At 44.4% G+C, this 20,378-nt stretch overlaps 1 protein-coding gene across 4 annotated transcripts in view; it reads right to left on the reverse strand.

Moving 5' to 3' along the window:
• The window catches only part of DDHD1 (DDHD domain containing 1), a 464,003-nt gene extending 450,668 nt beyond the window's left edge, over positions 1–13,335 (reverse strand). For all 4 annotated transcript variants that reach the window (XM_069208549.1, XM_069208547.1, XM_069208550.1 and 1 more), the window contains exon 1: positions 10,054–13,335. In XM_069208549.1, the coding sequence (XP_069064650.1) occupies positions 10,054–10,753 (700 nt within the window). In that variant the 5' untranslated portion in view covers positions 10,754–13,335. The remainder of the gene's footprint in view (positions 1–10,053) is intronic.
• Between the last annotated feature and the right edge of the window lie 7,043 nt (positions 13,336–20,378).

The following is a 20,378-nucleotide window of genomic DNA, read 5'->3' on the forward strand; positions in this document are numbered from 1 at the left end:
AAGAGAAAAAGAGAGGCTGCAGAAGTACCATTAAGAGGGGGCCTTTGCTCCACCAACATCTTTGAACAGAGTAAATGACTGGCCAGAAAAAAAGGAGTGCTTGTATTGCATTTTTTGCCTTATGGAAAACATTATGCTCAGTGCAGCAGGACTAATGTTGGTTATGGCGACAAGTTTAATGATCAAGACTGATCACTTTATTACAAAAAGCTATGACAAAGGCAGCAGACGTGGCATATTTATTGAGACAAATCACATAATGAAGGCAAGAGCTTTTGTAAGGGTGAATTATGTTAAAGCTTATTTGTATTGAGGTTTTTTTTTTTTTTTTTTAAATAAGAAAGGGTTTGTTACCCTCTTAGAAGCCCTAGGGGTAGAAATATAGGCACTTTGATCATTCTTGTTAGGCCCTTTTAGGAGTGGCTGGCTACTGTTTGATCAAATGAACATATTCGGAATTTTATCAATGCAAGTCTAAAGGTTGTATTAAAGAAAAGCTTAGGTTCAATGCAGCATTCTGAGGTTATTATGGTGACAGTCGGTGATCATGGCTACAGGCCCCATTGGTTTAATGGGAAAAGTAATATCAGATGCCTTATATAATATGTTACGACAAAGGCAGTAGGCTTGATCTATTTACGTAAAGCATGGCTGCATACTGTTTATTCAATTGTTGATCACCACAACGTATTCTTTTTGCTAAAAAGCTAGGACCTTTGGTATGAGTACAAATGCTGCCTAAATGCCCCAGATTGATTATGGCAGAGGAAACTACTAATCTATATCCCATACCACATTGTTTTCCACTACGACTTTTTCTTTTTAGCATTACCACTGCACATAAAGTTATTCTGCGAGCACCACTAATATACCTTATACCAAATTTTTGTTCCGATATGGTCTTGCTCATTGTTAAATGCTAATATAGTCAAATGTTCAATAAGAATACAACTTCGCATGGCAGTGGCCACGAGGCGCTCGTGAGACTTGCGGGGGTGGAGCTAGGCAGGGGCCCTCGGTTCACTCTTCAGTGAGGTGAGACGTGGACTGAGTGTCCCCTTTCATGAGTCTCCACGCCAGAGGCCCTGCCTATGGCAACTGCTAGCTTCCCTCACTGGGAACAGATAGTGGATGGGAGGGCCTAGTCTGGATCAGTGCACGGCACAACACCCAGCCCCTTGGCTTTACAGACTGCTCCTGCTTAGCCCACTGCCTACTGAAGACAAATTCCGCCTGCACCACTGACCTAAAGGGCATGTGGCCAGCGTATCCTCTGACAGCTCCCAGCACAGTTAAACACTCCATAAGTGAGCAATGCTCCTGCCCCCCCCACTCGCGGGGACAGCTTAGAACCTAGCAGCATAACAGCCTACTGTGATCTCCACTAATGGGCTCCTCTGCACCCAAGACATTTGGGAGTCATAAGTGAGGTCGCAGAATGTGAGGAAGAGTCCTGACGGAGCCAAGTTCACTGACTGGTGGCGACTGTGGGGTCCAGTGTGCCTGCACCCACTCAACTGGTCGTCAATAGATAACCACACATGAGGGATCACACAGTAGCCGCTTTCCTTACAGTGAGCATGCGAGGAGCCATGCCCACCACTGGTGCTCAGGGAACCAGGCTTATCATTTGGGGACCACTCACGGTCAATAGCCTTTATGCCACCTAAGAAGTCCCAATTTAATAGAGTCACCAGCTACTTTAATTGGAAACGGAGCCCAGCCATGAAAATGCAGGAGAGAGATGACACTGACAAAGGACAACCTCCTGGCCTTGGGCAAATACTTTTAAAAGCGCTCAGGGACGAACTACGAACACATTTTACCTCATCACTGGACTCCCTGTGGAAAAACATTAACATCTGGCTGTGGTCCCTCCAAGCCGATGTGGACTCTGTGGGGGCGAGATCTCTGGACATCGAGGCGAAATGCCTAGACCTCAACCAGCTGATGGCCCCACTAGAGGCAGACACAGAACATATACGCTCCCAACTACAGACAGCACTCAATTCAATTTTATTTATTATGATACAGAACTCCACTGGAGGTCCACATAAAATACTCATAATTTAAGAAAGATCAACATAAAAAAATTAAGATTTCCTAGACAGCAAACTAAATGAATACAAAGATAAGAAGCACTTAAAATAGCAAAAAATTCTGATACAAAACATTTCATTTGGTGAAATGAAGAGAGCATGCAATAGCTCTGAAGCAGTATATAAAGGAAAAGTGAGACAATTCGGGCACCACCACTTATGGCGATGTTGTATTAACCTGTCCGGCCTTATTGCAACATGTTTCAAGTCTTGGGCACAATTATGGCAAAGGTTACAAATAGCAGAAAAACCAGACCATCTAGCCTGTAATATATTAAGAGGAAGCTGCCCCTGTCGAGGCAGGAGCCAAAATCTTCTCACCCCATGAGGCAGTTTCTAGCTAAGGTAGGGATGCATTACCTTCGCCCTTATGGTATTAGATATCATTTGAAAACTCTGCCTGTGTATGCAACCCTGTCTGTCTAGGTGGAAACTCGCAGCCCAAATTGCTTTCTTAATTGTAGATTTGATCAATGGCGGGGGGGGACATAAAAATTGTAGAGGAATCTAATTGTAAGAGGTCTACAGCATACATAAAATTCTTGCAGATAGTATATTTTATTCTGTGGTCGGCCAAGATTTCTTTTTTTAACAATAACCGTAAGGAGTCATCGCCGCTCGCCATCAAACTAACCATCCAGCGAATTACCGCAGCCAATCCTTGGATGAAGGTGCTGCGCAAGCCAAGCTCAAGCCTTAATGTTGCTACCGAGTAGGTGGAGTTTACGGATGCGAGATTCCTCAAAACACGACCCTCTAGTTTATCAAGAAAGACTACTGAAGTGCGAATACTTGGAAAATCCCTCCAGGAGGGATAACATCCACATAAGGGGACTGAAGGAGGGTAGTCTTTTTTTCAAATCTCCTGGACAATGACCACCCTGGGGTGCAAATAGAGTGGGTCCACAGGGTGGGACCACAGAAGACGGGAGAGGGAAATCGTGCCAGAGACATTCTAGCTAAGCTACACTTCAGGACAAAGGAGAAGATCCTCCTGGATGCCCGCAAGTGAGATCCAGTCTCATTCCAGGAAGCTTCCTGTTCTCAGTTTCATGATGTGGCCCCAGGTACCCTGGTGAGGAAAATGCAACTTAAACCGGTCATAGATCATCTCCAGAACACGTGAAATACAGATGGAAAAATCTGTTTGGTATAGCTTTTGAACTCCAAAAGAAGTTGCATCACATCACCAGGTTGGAGGGAGTGCAGGCGCTGTAGGGTCTGGACGTCTCTGTCCCACAGGAAGAGAATGAAGCAAGGAGAGAACCCCCTCTTGGGCCGGCCCCGTGCCAAAGCAAGTGGCCATTGGCAACAGCAGCGCAGAGGACCGTGCTCCGGCAAACGAAGAGACAATGACAATCCCCCTTGTTGCCTCGCTGCTGCCTGTACTACAGGGACTCTGGAGGTGCGGTTTTCACTGATCTCAATTCAGATGGTGGGGAGGGGTCTTATCCTGCCCAGGCACACGACCCGGATTAAGTGGCCACATAGGCCTGGAAGACTGATTGAATTGTCTCCACCCTTGGCGTGGACACCAGTGGGAGATGCTAGACATTCAGTTTTCCTACCTGGTGCCTGCGATCTTCAGCTAACTACCCGCTTTGCACAGTGCATATGCAAAATTGGACCAACAAGTACTCCAATCATTGTAATGTGTTGTGTGTCTTGGGGGGGGGGGGGGGAGTTGGTGTGCGAGAGGGGAGGCAGCGGGGAGACACGCAGAGATGGTTATCTGCTTCTATTCAAATATTAGACAATCCTGACAGCATAAAGTGGGATTTACCCTTGTAAATCCAGGTCAGTCACCCTAGGCACCTGGAATCTTAGAGGTCTTAACTCCCAGCACACACTGTGCAAATTCTAGAAATATATTATATCTTAGACCGATGATTTGAAATAGTGGCCCTGCAGGAAACCCACCTAACGCCTGTGTTTTAACACAGGTTAAAACACAAATCCTACCCTCTGATTTACATGTCATCAGCCAGTTGTAAATATAATGGAGTGGCTTGCTATTTCACTCCTCACTTAACTTTCAAACGACCACTGTTAAAACTGACCAGAAAGGGAGGATGGTGATGGTTGACGGTCTCCTACATGGTCGTAAATGCACAATAGCCTTGATCTATGCCCCAAACTCAAATCAAACAGAATTCCTCCTCTCCTTTTTCAGCCAGCTTGGGGGCTTTGCAAAAGGAGAGATAACGGCATTGGGAGATTTTAATCTCATTTGAGACCCACATTTGGACAGTACTCACCCCCAGATATCACACACAGGCACCTTCTCCCACCTCACGAAACAAAAATGTACACATCTTGGGCTCTTAGTCGCAGGGCGTTCATTCCACCTCACTAACAAAGATTGCACTTTCTTCTCACATTCACAGAGAATCTACTCCTGACACGACCATGTCTTTGTCAGCCAAACATGACACCAGGCCCTTAGGGCCGCTAATATCAACTTCATAACAATCTCCAACCATGCTGTGGTGGAGGTTACTTTGGACTGGCCAGGCCCGAAGCCCTGCTTCCGCAGATGTTTTTTTCTGAACTCCCTGACACAGGACTGCCTGTGCCTAATGGTCGTCCTAAGGACAAACTTAGGACGACCATTAGGGAGTACTTCCAGGCAAACAACCCCAAAGATACTAATCACGCCACGACCTGGGACGCTTTCAAAGTGGTGATAAGGGGGAAGTGCATATCACTTACGACTTCTCTAATGAGACAAAGAACTAAGGAGTGCTTGGCACTGAAGGAAGAACGCCTCCAAGTTGAAAGTGCTCACAAAGATTCCCCCACCCTTGTTCTTCAGTGGAAAATGACTGCACTGAGGGGCAGAATTGCAGCTATATATGCCAACAGAGCAGAAATCGCCCTTTTGCATCCTCAAACAGAATACGCATGAGAGGAGGAACGGCTTAGGTACCCATCTGGCTTGGCAGCTCAAGGCAAAACAGGAAAAAAAACTATATTGGCCAATTCAGAAATCAAACGGGGATTTGGCCTATACTGAGGAGAAGAAGGCAGGGAATTTCCAAATATCTTATAAGACCCAGTGAACACCCACACGCAACTCAAATATTTGGCTGACACCCCGCTCCCTAAAATCTCGTCAGCCCAATGGAAACCCCTAGACGAGCCATTCAAGTGGATGAGGTACAGGAAGCGATTAAGTCCCTAAATCTACACAAATCCCCAGGAACGTCCCAGTTCTATAAAACCTTTGGATCCAACCCGACTCCTCACCTGAACACTCTTTAACCCCTTTCTAGAGACACGAGCTGTAACCAGTTCCATAGTGGAAGCTCTCATAACGGTCATCCCAAAGCTGGGGAAAGACCCTCGTAAATGTCTGTCATACCAGACGATTGCACTGTTAAATCCTGATGCAAAGCTGTACACTACAATACTAGCTAATAGGCTGGAAGACGTCAAGCCAGATCTGATCCACCCAGACCAGTCATATTTCATTAAAGGGAGGCAGACGCATGATGATCTTCAGCGAGTAGTTAATTTTGTAGAAAAGGCAACCAAGATAAAGATACCCGCAGTACTATTGGCATTAGACATCGAGAAGGCATTCGACCAGGGGGATTGGTCCTTCCCTTTTCACACACTGCAACAATTTGGTTTTGGGGATAAATTAATTACACAGTTTCAAGCCAATTATGCCCATCCTCGCTCGAGAGTCTTTATTAATGGGACAGTCTCTGTCCACTTCTTGCTGGAATGGGTCACACGCCGGGAGGAACGGGGCACCCCTTTTTATTTGCCCTATGCATCAAACCCTTGGCAGCCAGAATACAGGCTTCTCTTCTCATCCAGGGCATTCCCTTTCCATTCGGTAAACCACAAAATGTCCTTATTTGCAGAAGATGTCCTCCTTACCTAACCTCCCCTCAAACTTCACTCACGGCCCTGCGGACAAAGCTATGGTAGTTTGGAAGGGTGGCAGGATTTAAGGTTAATCTCACTAAATCTCTCCTATTCAATCTGACTGTTTCATCTGGGGAGATTGATAAGATTCCACTACGCCCTTCTGCCTGGCAAGAAGGGAGCTCAAATATCTGGGTATTAAAATCACACCTCAGAAGGAGGCTTACTATCCCCTACTTCCACGCCACCTCCAACAAGATCTTAAAAAATGTGCAACACTCTAACCTGGCTGGGTCATATCAAAGCAATAAAAATGAAGGTTTTACCACAAATTTTAAAATCACTTTGACTGACATCCTGTGGAGGTTGACGGACAGTTGTTCACCTCCCTATACTTACCACCTTCATATGGCAGCAGCACAGAGCTTGCATCCCCAATAGAACCCTAACTCTCCCCCAAAATAGAAGGAGGCTTGTCACTTTATAATTTCCCCCACTATGATAAGACGGCACAATTCAGAGTAATCACAGAGTGGTCCTTGAGGGAGTCAGAAAAACAGTGGTTCCACATGGATAGGGTGATCGTGGGGAGAACAATTTGGGACATCCTTTGGAAACCTAAAGCTAATCGTCCACCTAACGCCAATCTGAGCATGCCAACTAGAATCACACAAAGCATGGGACGAGGTCACCTGCCAGCGCGGTTTGACAACCTTCCATTCCCCATTTATTTCTATTAACTTTAACAAAGCTTTCCCGTCTGCACTGGTCTCAGAGCCCTTTGACTTGTGCCGGCAGAGAGGATGTCTCACCATATTCAACCTGTTCCACGTCTGGGACAATACTTTCAGTCGCCAATTGCTCATGAGACTTCAATTCACCAGCTACAGAGCTATACTATTACAATCAACTTAATACTGGGTAACACATCCTGGGGCCCACTAGCAGCCCCACAAGACTTGCTCTCAATAGAGAAATTTGTGTGCAAACAGAGAGGCTTGAGGCGCAGTATCTTGTCCCTGTATTCTCTCCTGGCCTCTTCCACTGATGTTCCAGATCCTGGGGAAGCGGGGGTACATGCAGCGAGAGATCGAATGGGTAGACTAAGAGGGGGCAAATGTTTGCAAAGAATAATCTCTGTACAGCACCAGATTTGTGGGTGATGTGACTGAAATACGCAGATTTTGGGGACATCGAAAATCTGAGAGTGGAAGAAATTACCAAGGCGCTGTAGTAGAAGAAAGGGGGAAATGCTCTTGGCCCTACTGTCCTTCTGATGGAAGATTGAAGTGAGTGTTGAGTAAGGTGTCATCCCCCATTCTCTCCATGTTTTAAATGAGTTAGGGAAGTCTTCCAATAGTCCTAGACATGACTGCAACCGTACTCATTCATAAACCAGATAAACTGAGAAATAAGTTTCCTGTAGGCCTCTATCTCTGTTAGATGTTAGGACCAACATATTTCCACAGATTGTGGCCAATCACCTCTGTACAGTTACAGACTACCTGATTAGCCCTTTTCTGGAATTTTTGATCAAGTATCAGAATACTTTAGGTATTAAATCTGGCATAGTTCCAGATGTGGTCAGAAATTGGGAGAAACTAGACATTGGTGCCCTTAATGCTTAATTACAGTGTACTACCCTGGCTCCTAACAATAGATGCAGATCAACAGCGGGTGGATGAATGATTTAGAAATGCTCCGGATGTAGTGCTACCGGCTAGGCCAAGATCCTTATCCTCCTGCTCCATGGTTTGATGACTGTTTGTGGCTTGAAACAAAAGCGCTCTGAAGGTCTAGAAAGTGAATGGAGGAAATCATATAGTGAGGACAACAAGGCCATTTATAAATCAGCCTTAAAGAAATGTCAATGGTTATGTAAAGTGGCCAGAGCATCATTTTACTGCGATATGGTTATAAAGGCACAAAAATGACCCACAATTTTGTTTAAAGCAGAAACAGGCAACAGCTGCTATCAATGTCTATGCTAGCTTGGTTAATAATGCGTATTATTCACTGAACACAACAGTACGTTGGTATGCTAAAAATACATTCTAAGCAGTTAAAAATACCTTGCCTGCCTTGGAAGAACATGTGTCAGAGACATACGCGGCTCAGGGGATCAAAGTCAGATTAAGGAAGATCAGAATATAAAGAGGTCAAGAAGTAAAGACGACTGAGCAGTTGTAGAAGTCTTCACATTTGCTTTCCTCAATAGCTTTTATTAGTAAGATGGACTGGACTATAGTAAGTGGAAGACGTCATATATTTTCAAAATGACAAAGTGTTGACACAGCCAATTCCTGTTGTCACTGCTTTGGATGAGATTCCCTGTCTCTTTATGGGGCAATTAGACATATTGACCATCCAGATTTAAGCAGCAGCAAGAATTTGTACAGTGCTCCACATTCTTCAGCTTTTAAGGGTTGCACAGTCAAACATTAAGGACAAGCTAGAAACTGTTTTTTTTTTTGTTTAAACCTTTCTAAATGGTAGGTACTGCTCCCGGTGTCTTAACTGGCCTTGTAACAAGTTCCATAGAGGGCTGGTTTTGGATGCTAAGGCCCAGATATGTGCTTCTATTCATTTTTGACGTTGGTGCCAATCTTAGTTGCTCGAAATAATAAACGTGGAGCCTACGTTTTCATGGTGCGGAGATAATACAAATAAGATAGAAAGTTAACGTCTTAAAATTGTTCCTTTTCTCCACCTACAACAGTTCATCTCTTTTACAGTTGAAGTTTTATCACTGCCCTGGCTGCCCAGTTTTACATTAGTTGGATTTTATCTATGGTGTCCATTGTGGCGCTGACCAAAGTCGTGCAAAAACACATATTGGCTCCTACGATAGTTACTTCAATTGTTCCTGATTCTGGTTTGTTTAAGAATTGCTGAGCTGTCAGGAGTAATTTTAAGTGACAGGTGGAAGCTATGACTATGGCTCCGATTGTTAAATCCATGGAAATCCTTGTATCAAATCAAACTCCAAGCGTTTGTGCCTTATCTTATATGGGAATAAAATTGTGCCCTAATGTGATCCTTGCACACCTGACATTTTCCTAATTTAAAATGACAGCGGCTGCCCCAACAGAAACTCTTACATTTTCCGTAATATGGTTGAGCCAGTTGCCACGCATTCACATTTGTATCAGGTCAAATATGCTGCTAATGCTAGCCTGTTTTACGCCCACGTCTCCTTTAAATGACCCAGCCCTTGGGTGTCAGAGGAGTTATGGAAACTGACATTTAATTAGCACGAGAGATTATGGAGAGGTCTAATACAGATGTTATAAAGTAACGGGGGCAAACAAGAGCCCTACGTACATCATAACAGACACTCACATGCAGCATCATGATTTAATCCTCTCTGTGCCACCTGATGTGTCCGTTATTCTACTACTAAGAACTAAGAATACTTTAAGTTTCAATACCTTTCATTTTCATAACTGTGTATAAAACACAAGGAGAGAGCAATACATAACCTTTTGGAGTCGCATACTCCTTTACATGCCGGTAATGCATTAATACTTCGGATTGTCTATTGGATTGTCATATTACGCAATATTTGTGACTGGTAGGCTACTAATTTTATTTAAGGCAAATCAAATAAAAAGTCCCAATACACTAAGTGTTTGGATCTTCAGAGCGACAGGACTGCAAGCTTCATTATCATAGGGGCAACTTGTGTAGCCCGAGGTACCAAGGTGATGAAGCCAGGCTAAGCGCGTCACGTCCAGGCATAAGTTTGCATTCTCAAAATTCATCACTTTACAAAGTACAAAAAAAAAACCTAAAAGGTTACTCCAACTGGCATGTCCCAAACCTGATGTGTCTGCATGTCCAACGACATATAGTGTTTACCTTTTCACCAGGTGAGTTTTGTTCTCGCGCGGAAGTGAAACATCAAATCATATGAACACAGGCCCAAGGGGTGACATACTGTAGGAGTTGGTGCGTAGGTGATGTTACTTTTACGTCCTGGCTCTGAATTCTCCAGCTAGAGGCTACCGCTGCAGTCCCTCCCATGGGTGCACATACCTTTCTGCACAGTGACACTCAGCAGACATATACTTACGGTTCCAGTACACCGGGTAGCACTCTCCTCCTGCCACATCCACCTCGTACAGGCCCCCTCGCACGCACACCGGCTCGATCTTCAGCAGGTCTAAGGGCACCACGTCCAACGTCAGGCCCCCTTCCCGTGCATCCTCGGCCACCTCCCCTGGACTCGACTGCTCGCCCCCTTCCGCCTGTTTGTGAGGCGCCTTGGTGCCCCCCTGGTCCCACAACTGCCGGTAAGCCAGCTCGATGCGCAGGGAGTCGTAGCCGATGAAGGGCTTCCAGGTCTTCTTGTCCTCCCGGTAGAACCAACGCACCTCCTCCGGCCCCAGCTCTGTCACGACCTCGTAGCGGTGCCGGGAGCTGGTGGATCGGGTACGTTTTCTCTCTGGAAGCGCCAGGCTGCAGCCCTCGCCGGGCACCGCGCCCTCCTCCTCCTCCTCGCCCGGCTCAGAGGCGAAGTCAAAGGCTGGCTGCCCGAGGCAGAGCTCCAGCTGACCGGGGCCGGGCAGCGGGTACTGGCAGTAGTGGTGATGGTGGTGGCGATGTGGTTGCTGCCTCTCTTCACCCGGCCGCTCCTGCAGCCGGGCCCTGACCTGTTCGCCCGTCCCATCTTCCTCGTAGCCGGCGAAATGGTAGACGGGCTCCCCCGGCTGCCAGTCCCCGTTCTTCTCCCCCGGCTCGGCGCCGAGCAGGTAGCCGTCTGCGAAACTCATGCTGCCAGCAGTGGGAGTCTCTCTCCTTCCTGTCCTCGGTCTTTCGTCCGCTCACGCATCAATGCCAGCGGGAAGGGCCACGGACACATCCGCCGCTCGTAAGGGAAGACTAGCCGGGCTGCACGCAGGTCTCAACGCCCGTACCGGTGCCTCCAGGCTGGACAGGGAGGAGGTGGGCGGAGCCGGGCGGGGCGGAGCGTGCCCACGTCCCGGTGGCCTCGGATCACGAGCCGCGATGCCCTGGGTGTCGCGTGCTCAGAGCGTCATATCGAGTTTTCAATATCTTACCAGAGAGGCCTGCTGTCTGTCGGGCCGCTGCCCAGTGGGAGACTTGAGATGCGTTATACAAGCACAGCCAACCCAGCGAGGGCGCTTTATTTACCAGTGAGGCGCTTCCAGCGGCTTCACCCTGTCATACGTCGTAACTAGGTACCGTGCTCGCAGATGGACAGCCACCCAGTGCACCTGTCACAACCCGGACCTGCGCCACAGCTCACAGAAAACAGCTTGCGGCTGGGGGGCCAGGGAGCTGCTTTTATTTTGAGGTAGAATTATTAAAGTGAATGAGCTAGTCAGGCTCTTCAACTGCTATCCGTTCAACTAACAACGTTCATTTATTCTAAAGTGACTTCATTCTGTCACAAGACTGGGGACGGGGGTTTGCTTATGACTCATTCTTCTTTACCAAATTGCTCTACCACCGAAGTTAAATACATACATATCTCATGGCTGAGAATGATAACCTAGTAGACAGCTGAACAGAGGTCAGCAGTCTAGAGTGCCCATGATATCATAAGGCACCGATCATAGTCCAGTCCGATGTATAACAATCCCCGTAGAGAAGCAACCGTCCTCTCATTTGCTGCTCTGGCCGATGTATCATAGTACCTGTTTTCAATTATTTGTCACCTTTGATGATTACAAAATTTAAATAAGATTACCTTTCATGGTGGACCCTTCTTTCCAGAGACGTAAAAGTGGAAATTATACTTTACAGCTTGCACAATGTGATACATATCCCACCTCTATCACCAGGGAGCTACTCATGATGACATCTCTGTTCAACATTTATTTCAGACAGCTGCACCTAACGTGTCCCTTTCAGGTACAATGATTCTGGATGCCCTTGGTATTACTGATATTGCTTCTGACTATTACTCAGTCGAGATCAGGTCAACTGACTCCATCCTACCTGAAACTCAGACTTCGTTGTTCCTTGGATGAGGAAACCAATGGACAAGTCAAACAGAAATAAATTAAAGTTGGAGTGTCTCAGACCTCTTCTCGCTCACAAATCATCAATGTACTGCACCAGAGTTGATTGAAAAGGTAACCCTGACTCCAAATTATTTTTCAAGATTTGATTGAACAAGGAAGGTGACTCCGTGTACCCTTGAGGAAGTCTACACCAGCAGTAGACACAATCTAGGAATTTTAAACTAAAGAGAAACTGACTATCCTCATGAAGAGGCACCGAAAAGAACGCTTGTGACAAATCAACCACTGTGAACCATTCTGCATCGCATGGAATCTGGAACATTATTTCAGCTGAGTTGGGGCACTATGGGACAACACTTGACCATGATATCATTGATTTTTCACAAATCCTGGACAATTCGGACCTTCCATATGGCTTCTTCAAACCCATTATCGGTGAATTACATGGGCTGCTTAACACTTCTTTCAACACTCCCTGCTTCACAAAATCTGCAATTATCTGAGCCACTTTCATCAGAACATCTTGCGCCATTACTATACTGTGGAAGCTGCGGAAACACTGCATTCGGCTTTAAGGTAACCTTAATCGGCTCCACTCCTTTGATCAAACCTACTTCTTTCCCTGTCAAATCCCAAACATTTTCTTGAACTGTTCCCTGCATATCAGAAGGCAACTCTCTCACTGTGAACATTGGGAAAAACTCAATCAAAGGATACTCTTCATTTGTAGTTTCACACTCGGTCTCTGGAATTGGATCTTCCTCATCATCGCTGTTTGGATCTCAATTCCATCGGTTGAACAAGTAATCAGACACCTAGTTTTACACAACACCTCCCTTCCCAGTAGGGTTACTGGACTCAAATCACAGACTACGAATTTATGCGGTCCCTGAAAATTACCAATCTCAACTTGCACTGGATCTGTAATCGGGTTTGTCAAATACTGATTTGCTACCCCGACGACTTGACCGGTCTTTCCTGAAAGGGGCAAATTCGGGACCTCTGCACTTCTTACTGTGGAGCGTGGAGCTCCCTTGTCCACCATAAATGAGACTTTGTGACCCATCACCTTCCCTCTCACATAGGGTCCTCTTTGATCCACTTCTAAGGCAGCTGCAAGCACACCTGGCTCCTCATCTGAACTATCATTCATCCAGTCACCAATTATTTCATTCTCACTGTGTAATGGGAACTGGTGCACTGCATTACTACTTCTGTCTTGTCTCTGACCTGTGACATTTTAAGTAAGCATCATCTGTTGCTGCTCCATCGGGGCTTGAGGTATCTGCGTTTGCTGTCTAGGTACCATGGGGACCTGCTGCTGCATTGGTTGGTTGCAACTGTGACATTTGTGCCCGGGGCATTTGCACCTGCTGTACGAGTTGGAATTTTTGCATCTGATTCATGTTATTCTAATAACCATTAGTCAAATAAAAAATCAATGGAGTCAGTAATTTTCACACACCATGACTCTTCAGCCATGAATAACCACACCTTTAGGTATAAGTTTAGTACGTTTATTTCCCTTTCGTTAACAATACTAAGGGGGTCATTACGACCCTGGCGGAAGGCGGAGAACCGGCGGTAAGACCGCCAACAGGCTGGGGGTCTTACCTTGTGGAATTATGACCATGGCGGTTACCGCCATGGTCATCCGCCGGGTCTCCGTTCCGCCCGCCAGGGCAGAGACGACCGCCGGGCTGGAGACCTGGGTATCCAGCCCGGTGGCCGTCACTATACCGGTGGCGGTATTTGGACCCGGCTTACCGCCGTGGATTTCCAGCGGTTTGAACCGCCATGAAATCCATGGCGGTAAGCACTATCAGTGCCAGGGAATTCCTTCCCTGGCACTGATAGGGGTCTCCCCCACCACTCACCCCCACCCCGGCTCCCTCCCCTACACCCCCCACCACACCTGCCACACCCCAAAGGTGGCAGGGCCCCCTCCCCACCCCGACCCCCAACATCACATAACTCACACACATCCGACACGCATGCAGGCACCACCAACACACACACGCACACACCCCGACATACATGCCAACATCCACACACACAGTCAGACATGCACACCCACATTCAAACATACACGCACACATCTATACAGACATACCCACAGACATACACGCACTCCCACACCCCCTCTATATACTGAGACGGACACCCCCATGCACGCACACAACACACAACACCCCCCCACCCCCTCCCCTAACAGACAATCGACTTACCTGGTGCGTCGATCCTCCGGGAGGGGACGGGAGCCATGGGGGCAGCTCCGCCGACACCACACCGCCAACAGAACACCGCCACGGCGAATCACAGGACGTGATTCGCTGGGCGGTGTTCTGTTGGCGTGGCGGTGGAGCAACCTCCACTTCCCCGCCGCCCGCCAGTATGGCTGTTGGCGGCTCTCCGTCCATAAAGGGACGGAGAGCTGCCAACGGTCATAATAGGCCGAGCGGCAAACCGCCTGCACTGGCGGTCTTCCGCACGGCGGTCCCTCAGCGGTCTTTAGAAAAGACCACCAAGGTCAAAAAGACCCCCTAAGTCATGAATCTTAATCATCAACTCAAATCAAAACAATTTTATTAACACTTGTTAATCGGCAAGTCGCAGAAGACGTGACTTAATCAAAGCTTGAATAAAAAGACATTCTAAGGCATCAACACAAGACATTAGTAAAACCCATTTCAGCAAAACTATGATATCCCTCAAGTTCAGCAAAATAGTCCATCAATCATTTGTCTCTATAATTCATCAGTCATCATGTGAGTAACCTCAACTAACACAGATTAGCATCAGCATGTGGGTCTTCATGCAAAACAATTTAGAACACAAACCTAGAAAGAAAAGGCATAAAAATGCAATTCAGTCATTGTCATATCTACCTATCCACGTTATGGGCCAGCAAGCAGAATCAGTCTTCGTCCTCAGGTCATCAATCGATCGGCAAGACATCAGGCTCTCAGTCAGAGAGTACGAGCCCAATGACAGAATCTCAAATCTCTTCTTCTCCCAAATATTGCAGTATCTGAATATCCCCAAATCTGAATCTGGTCTCCTCTGTCACGTTGTTATATCAAAGTCACCCAAACTAGCCCCAAATTTCCAACTGGTCAATTGATCGTACGTTATTACTCTACCCAATAGTCTTACTGTCCCAAATCTATAAATTCTAATATTTCACACTTCACACGTTTTTGATTGGTCTGCTTCACGATGTTCTCATCATCCGGCTCGTCAGGTATCAAAATTGTTGCATCTTCTTCTCCAGTCAGTGTCTTCATTGTTCACGTCCTGGGAAAGTACATCTAGCGCACATTACACACAAATTGTTACTTTGCAAGAAACCTCATCTCCTGTCTGTCGGTTCTCATGGAAAGCTTCTGCTAAGCATTTTATTAAAACAATGAACATTTCACAGTTAGTTCACTCTGTCAGCATTTTTCATTAACGCTAAGAAATACAGCTCCTGCATGAGGACTGGCAAAACTAGGCCAAGACACTCGCTAAGTTAAGGCCTACAATTAACAAGCTAAAGCATAATTCATATCCTTTAGTATGACATATTACTACATTAATCTAATACATTTTCAATATTTCTCATGTGTTAATCATTCATTTAGTACATTTCGTGAATACTGGTGGCCATTCTCCGAGGTCACAATTCAAATGTGAATATTATTTTTCTACGTTATATTATTTTCTACAAATTCATAATTCAAAAATACATAGACATTCATTAATAATTTCTAATTAAGACATTTGCGTTAGCAAGGTCAAGCTCTCTTCGGCGTCTTTCATGATTCCCTTTTATGCCCCTTGAGGGGGTCACACGACTGGCTTCAGTGACAAGCATGGTCATGCTCCATTCTTTCTTCACTGAGGAAACCAATTTAGAGGAAGATTTCAACGTGGCAGAGGACGCTACCATGCTAATTAGTCCTGGCCCATTGATATGCCTCTGTAAAAACATTGTTGTTCAGACATTTTCCTTTTCAAATTATGTTTTGTATTATTAAAGAAGTAATTAAGCTTGGTAGACAATGCTAATCTGGGATGATTTTTTAAGGATGACATTTTTAAATAAGGGGGGTAGTGTTGCAGTGATGATGTAATATCACAGGAACCATGAAACCTACTACTTCATTTTGGTGTCAAAACATAGGTTATAGGGGTCAGGTAGTCTTTTAGAGACAGAAAATAACTCCTCAAGCAACCCTTCTGACATTTTCCAAAATGACAGCTCTATAGTGATGTGTTTTAGCCATCATATTGGTAATTTATTTTCATATTGTTTTTGTTTCAGGCTTTCAGTTGAATCAAATTCGTAAACATGAGTGAAGCAGAGGATCTTTACCTCGTGACAGAGTGTTGCTTACTACAAAATCTGAGGACTCCTTCAATAAAGAAAAATGTGTCATATGCCAAACTAATCTGAAAGAGAAGCTAACATCAACTGCGGCTGAACAGAAGAGAGTTCGAAATGCTGCAGAAATACAACCAGACAAAGTTCACAAAAGATTGGAACTGATCGGTGAAGAGGATCAAATATTTTATCATTGTAACAAGTGCTACAAGTCGTGTACAATGGAAAAAAGTTGTAATGTCAGAAACGAGTAAATCACACCAAGAATCCGAGTTTTCTGAGAAAGCAACGACAACCAAACCCAATGCCCATCCACTTAGAAGATCGATGGCTACCACAAAAAATATAGTTCTGTTCTTTGCAGCACCCATCTTAATTCTCTACGCTACTTTATGGCGAATCAAAACTGCTGCAAGACAAAACTCTGATCTCCTTCTCTAGCAGGAACATTAATCCCAAGAGGTATCTTGACATTTTAATTGTTTCCTGAAGGCTGGACGCACAAGGAACTTTTCAGCAGGTGCTTTTAAATCGCAAGTTTCATAAGTCATTTCTAAACACAGATCCTCCCTGAGGTCAGCGTCTCCCGGAGCCAGGTCAGCACCCAGTGCGGCCGCACCGCTCGCACCCCGCTAAAGCCGGTCCTGCATGCGTGCAGACATTACAAAATGTGAATGTACAATGAGCTCCCAGCAACAACGTAACCACCAGCCTTCAGTTACGTTTGCACTTGTTGAAAAAGCAAATTACGTTTTAAAGCCACTCTTGAGTGCTGGCTACAGGTTCACACTCCGAGAGATCAGAAAAATAATGGCCAACATTGATGAAACTGTATTGATCCATTATAATGAAATTAAAAATTTTCTAGTGAGAATTTACTGTGATAGAATTCTTTTTTTGCCAGTCTAACAAAATGAATGAGCCACTTATGGTGTTCTCAGTTGATTTGACTCCTGAAGTTCTGGCTGCCAAAATAATATCACAGGATGCAGTAAAATCAACGGGAATCATTTTATGTCCTGAAAGATGTAGATTTTGGACTTAATGAAAAATGTTGTGATGCCCCAGAGTTCCGCAAATCATAGGAGCCAACAACAATGCCTGATGTTACATTTTTTAAATAATTGTTTAATATCAGCAAAGAAAAACAATTACAAACTAAAGTTCTTGAGTTCGGAACAGAAGCCGATAACATTGATGATGCTTTTGAAGATATATGCGACGAAGTGGAAGTCAATCCCATGAACCAACAGGCTTATATTGTGCAAATGTACTGTCTTTTCCCAGTCATGTTTTATGAACTATATCACAGCAAAAAGAAAAATCCACAATATATGATAACTGCCCGTACAGTCTATGACAACTGCAACTTCGATGAATACAATTGGTGTATCAACAATTGATAATGACGTAGTACGGAGCAGGAACATGTTAGCAGCTCATGCTGTAAAATCTTGTGAACCCAACAGCACACCGCTTCCAAGTCACTTTACCAGGAAAGGATTTATAATTGCTGCTCTTGATAATATTGATTTTGGAGACAGCTTTTCTTTGTCTGGAATATCTAGCGCACACAATGCTGCCATGGTGATTTTTCAAGACTGTAGCAATGAAGTAGCTCATGGAAAACAAACTGTGTCAGTTGTAAGCATAAACAAACAAAGCTGCAGACTTATAACCCAACTGCCTTGCCAACGTGTGCAAAATCACTACAAGCCATCAACACATCCCAGTCTACCAGAAAGCTTCCAAATGGCTGAGGTATTGGATTTTCTACCTGGTGCTGCGGTCCGCAAAGCTGATTTAACTGAAATTATCATATTGCTTATTCGGTGCGGACCGAAGGATGAAGAAAAGCCAGTTCCTCTGTGGGCAGGAGTTCATGCTTACATCTCCCAGAATACGATCCCACTGAAGAAGGTTAGGTTTGTACCAGTAATAACATCTTCAGTCACAAACTATGCAACAGTATGCCCAGCTCTACGCAATTTCCAAAATGTGCATCCTCAGCTTGAAGACCAGCCTATCCTGACAATTTTCTATGATGAAGGTGTTTTGATGATCTTTGTCTAATGATGGGCATTTTCCACATGACAAAAGTTGTGTTGCGGTGTGCAGGAAATTATCTCAGTGGATGTGGCATAGACAATGCACTTATTGAGACTGAAATCGTTAGAAGCAAAACTGTCAATATTGAGCAGAACTCAAGCAAGTCTATAGAAACATTGCTTTGGAATGCTTTCTGGAACAAGAATGACAAATTAGGTTTTTCATTTCTTATTTCAGAAGTGAACAAGCCACAGGGTACACTTCATTCAAAAGACATAATGCAAAGCCAGGCAATGTTCAATAAACTCAGTTCAAAATCAGAAATCCCGAAAACCAAGTTCATAGAGTTTTTCAAAGAATGTGAAAAGAAATCAGAACTTTGCAAGTACTGGAGAAATGTTTTCACATGATAGCTCTAGAGAAAAACTTGATAGATGCTGATCGGGAAGGTGATTGTGAGCCGCATGTGAAGTCTGTGGAGTCACTGATTACTGTGTTTTGAAAATTCAATTGCATAATCTACCTGAGATATGAGTCCCTGGTATTTGGAAAGAGTGAAGTAGCTAGAGGTGGAAAAACCATACCTCTACAGAAAATTACTCCAAAGACATTTTGTGGTGAAAGACAGAGAGTGAAGGTTCAATGCTGTGGCTCCAGATGTGAAACTGGAACAGACAATCCAGAGATCACAGAAAAGCTCCAAGGGAATTGTTGGTCAGAAACGTAAAATTTAATATATTGCTCAATGGCAGCTAGTTTACCATGAAGTCCTTTCTATTTGCAATGTTTTCAGAGAAATGACAAATTCAAAATTAATGGACCATCATGAAACTGGAAGAGAGGGAAATGTTTTAATAAACATGTTAACAGTCTTTTTCATTTCATGCAACAGCAAGGAAACCCCTTTGAAATGAATGTGCCTGTGTGACTACATATCTTCACGACCAAACAATATGTGGATAACGATATAAAGACACGTCTACTAGATGTCCTGGAACATGGATCAAAACTATATGCAGAATTGAAGTAGGAATGATTTGTATTGAAAGAGAAAAAGCTGTTTGAAATAACCACTAAAGCTAAACTTTCACGCTTTAATTGCCGTAGTAAGAGTTTGCTCCTACCACCCACTACAAAAGAGGTAACAAAACAAAAACAACTTTTGCAAGCTCATAGAGAGATGGATGTAGCAAAAGAAAGGGGTGAATTTATCAAAAACATTCTGTTGCATGCCCTTCTTCCAACAAACACATTATTTGATGGAGATGCTGCAACCAAACCAATGAAGCACGTACTCATACAAGAGCTCGAAAAAAAGCTTTCACCTAAAGAATTTTAATTCAAAAAGTTATCCTTAATGAGAACTGCTGTTGTTGTGGACTATATGTCACAATTGCGAATGGTCAAGATTTCATTCATGCAAAACGTCAGAGAGGTCATTCAGACTGTTCTTCAGATTTTTAAAGTGAATGTGCACTTTGCAAGACTGCACATTGTATTTGACAGTTATCTTGAACTATCTGTGAGAGAATTAGACAGATGTCTACAAGTGAAACAAATGACTTTGCCTGCATCAAAAATTCAACACCTATACCTGTGCAACTTGATAAATTCTGTTTATCAACATCGAACAAGATGAACTTGAAGATGAACATTGCTGATGCTTCAGTGAACACTGAATTTCCAATTATTGCAAGTGGAATGATTGTCAATGAGGAGTTGGTGCCTGCAGAGATATATTCAAAAGGTACAGGCAATATTGTTTAAGAACTTAACAACAAATTGGAGGAAGCTGACCTTTGCATTGTGCCACATGTTGAGTCGGCTGTTTTGAAATTGTTCCAATCGAGTCATTGTATTGTCAAATGACACAGATGCTATTATTGTGCAACTTAGATTTGTTGCAATGTTCATAAGTAATGGATTGTTACCGATGTGTTATAGAACAGGCGAGAAAAGACATTTAATCCCGCTTCATATTCTGTATAA

The sequence above is a fragment of the Pleurodeles waltl genome, chromosome 9, assembly GCF_031143425.1.
Source record: "Pleurodeles waltl isolate 20211129_DDA chromosome 9, aPleWal1.hap1.20221129, whole genome shotgun sequence".
Lineage (NCBI taxonomy): Eukaryota > Metazoa > Chordata > Amphibia > Caudata > Salamandridae > Pleurodeles > Pleurodeles waltl.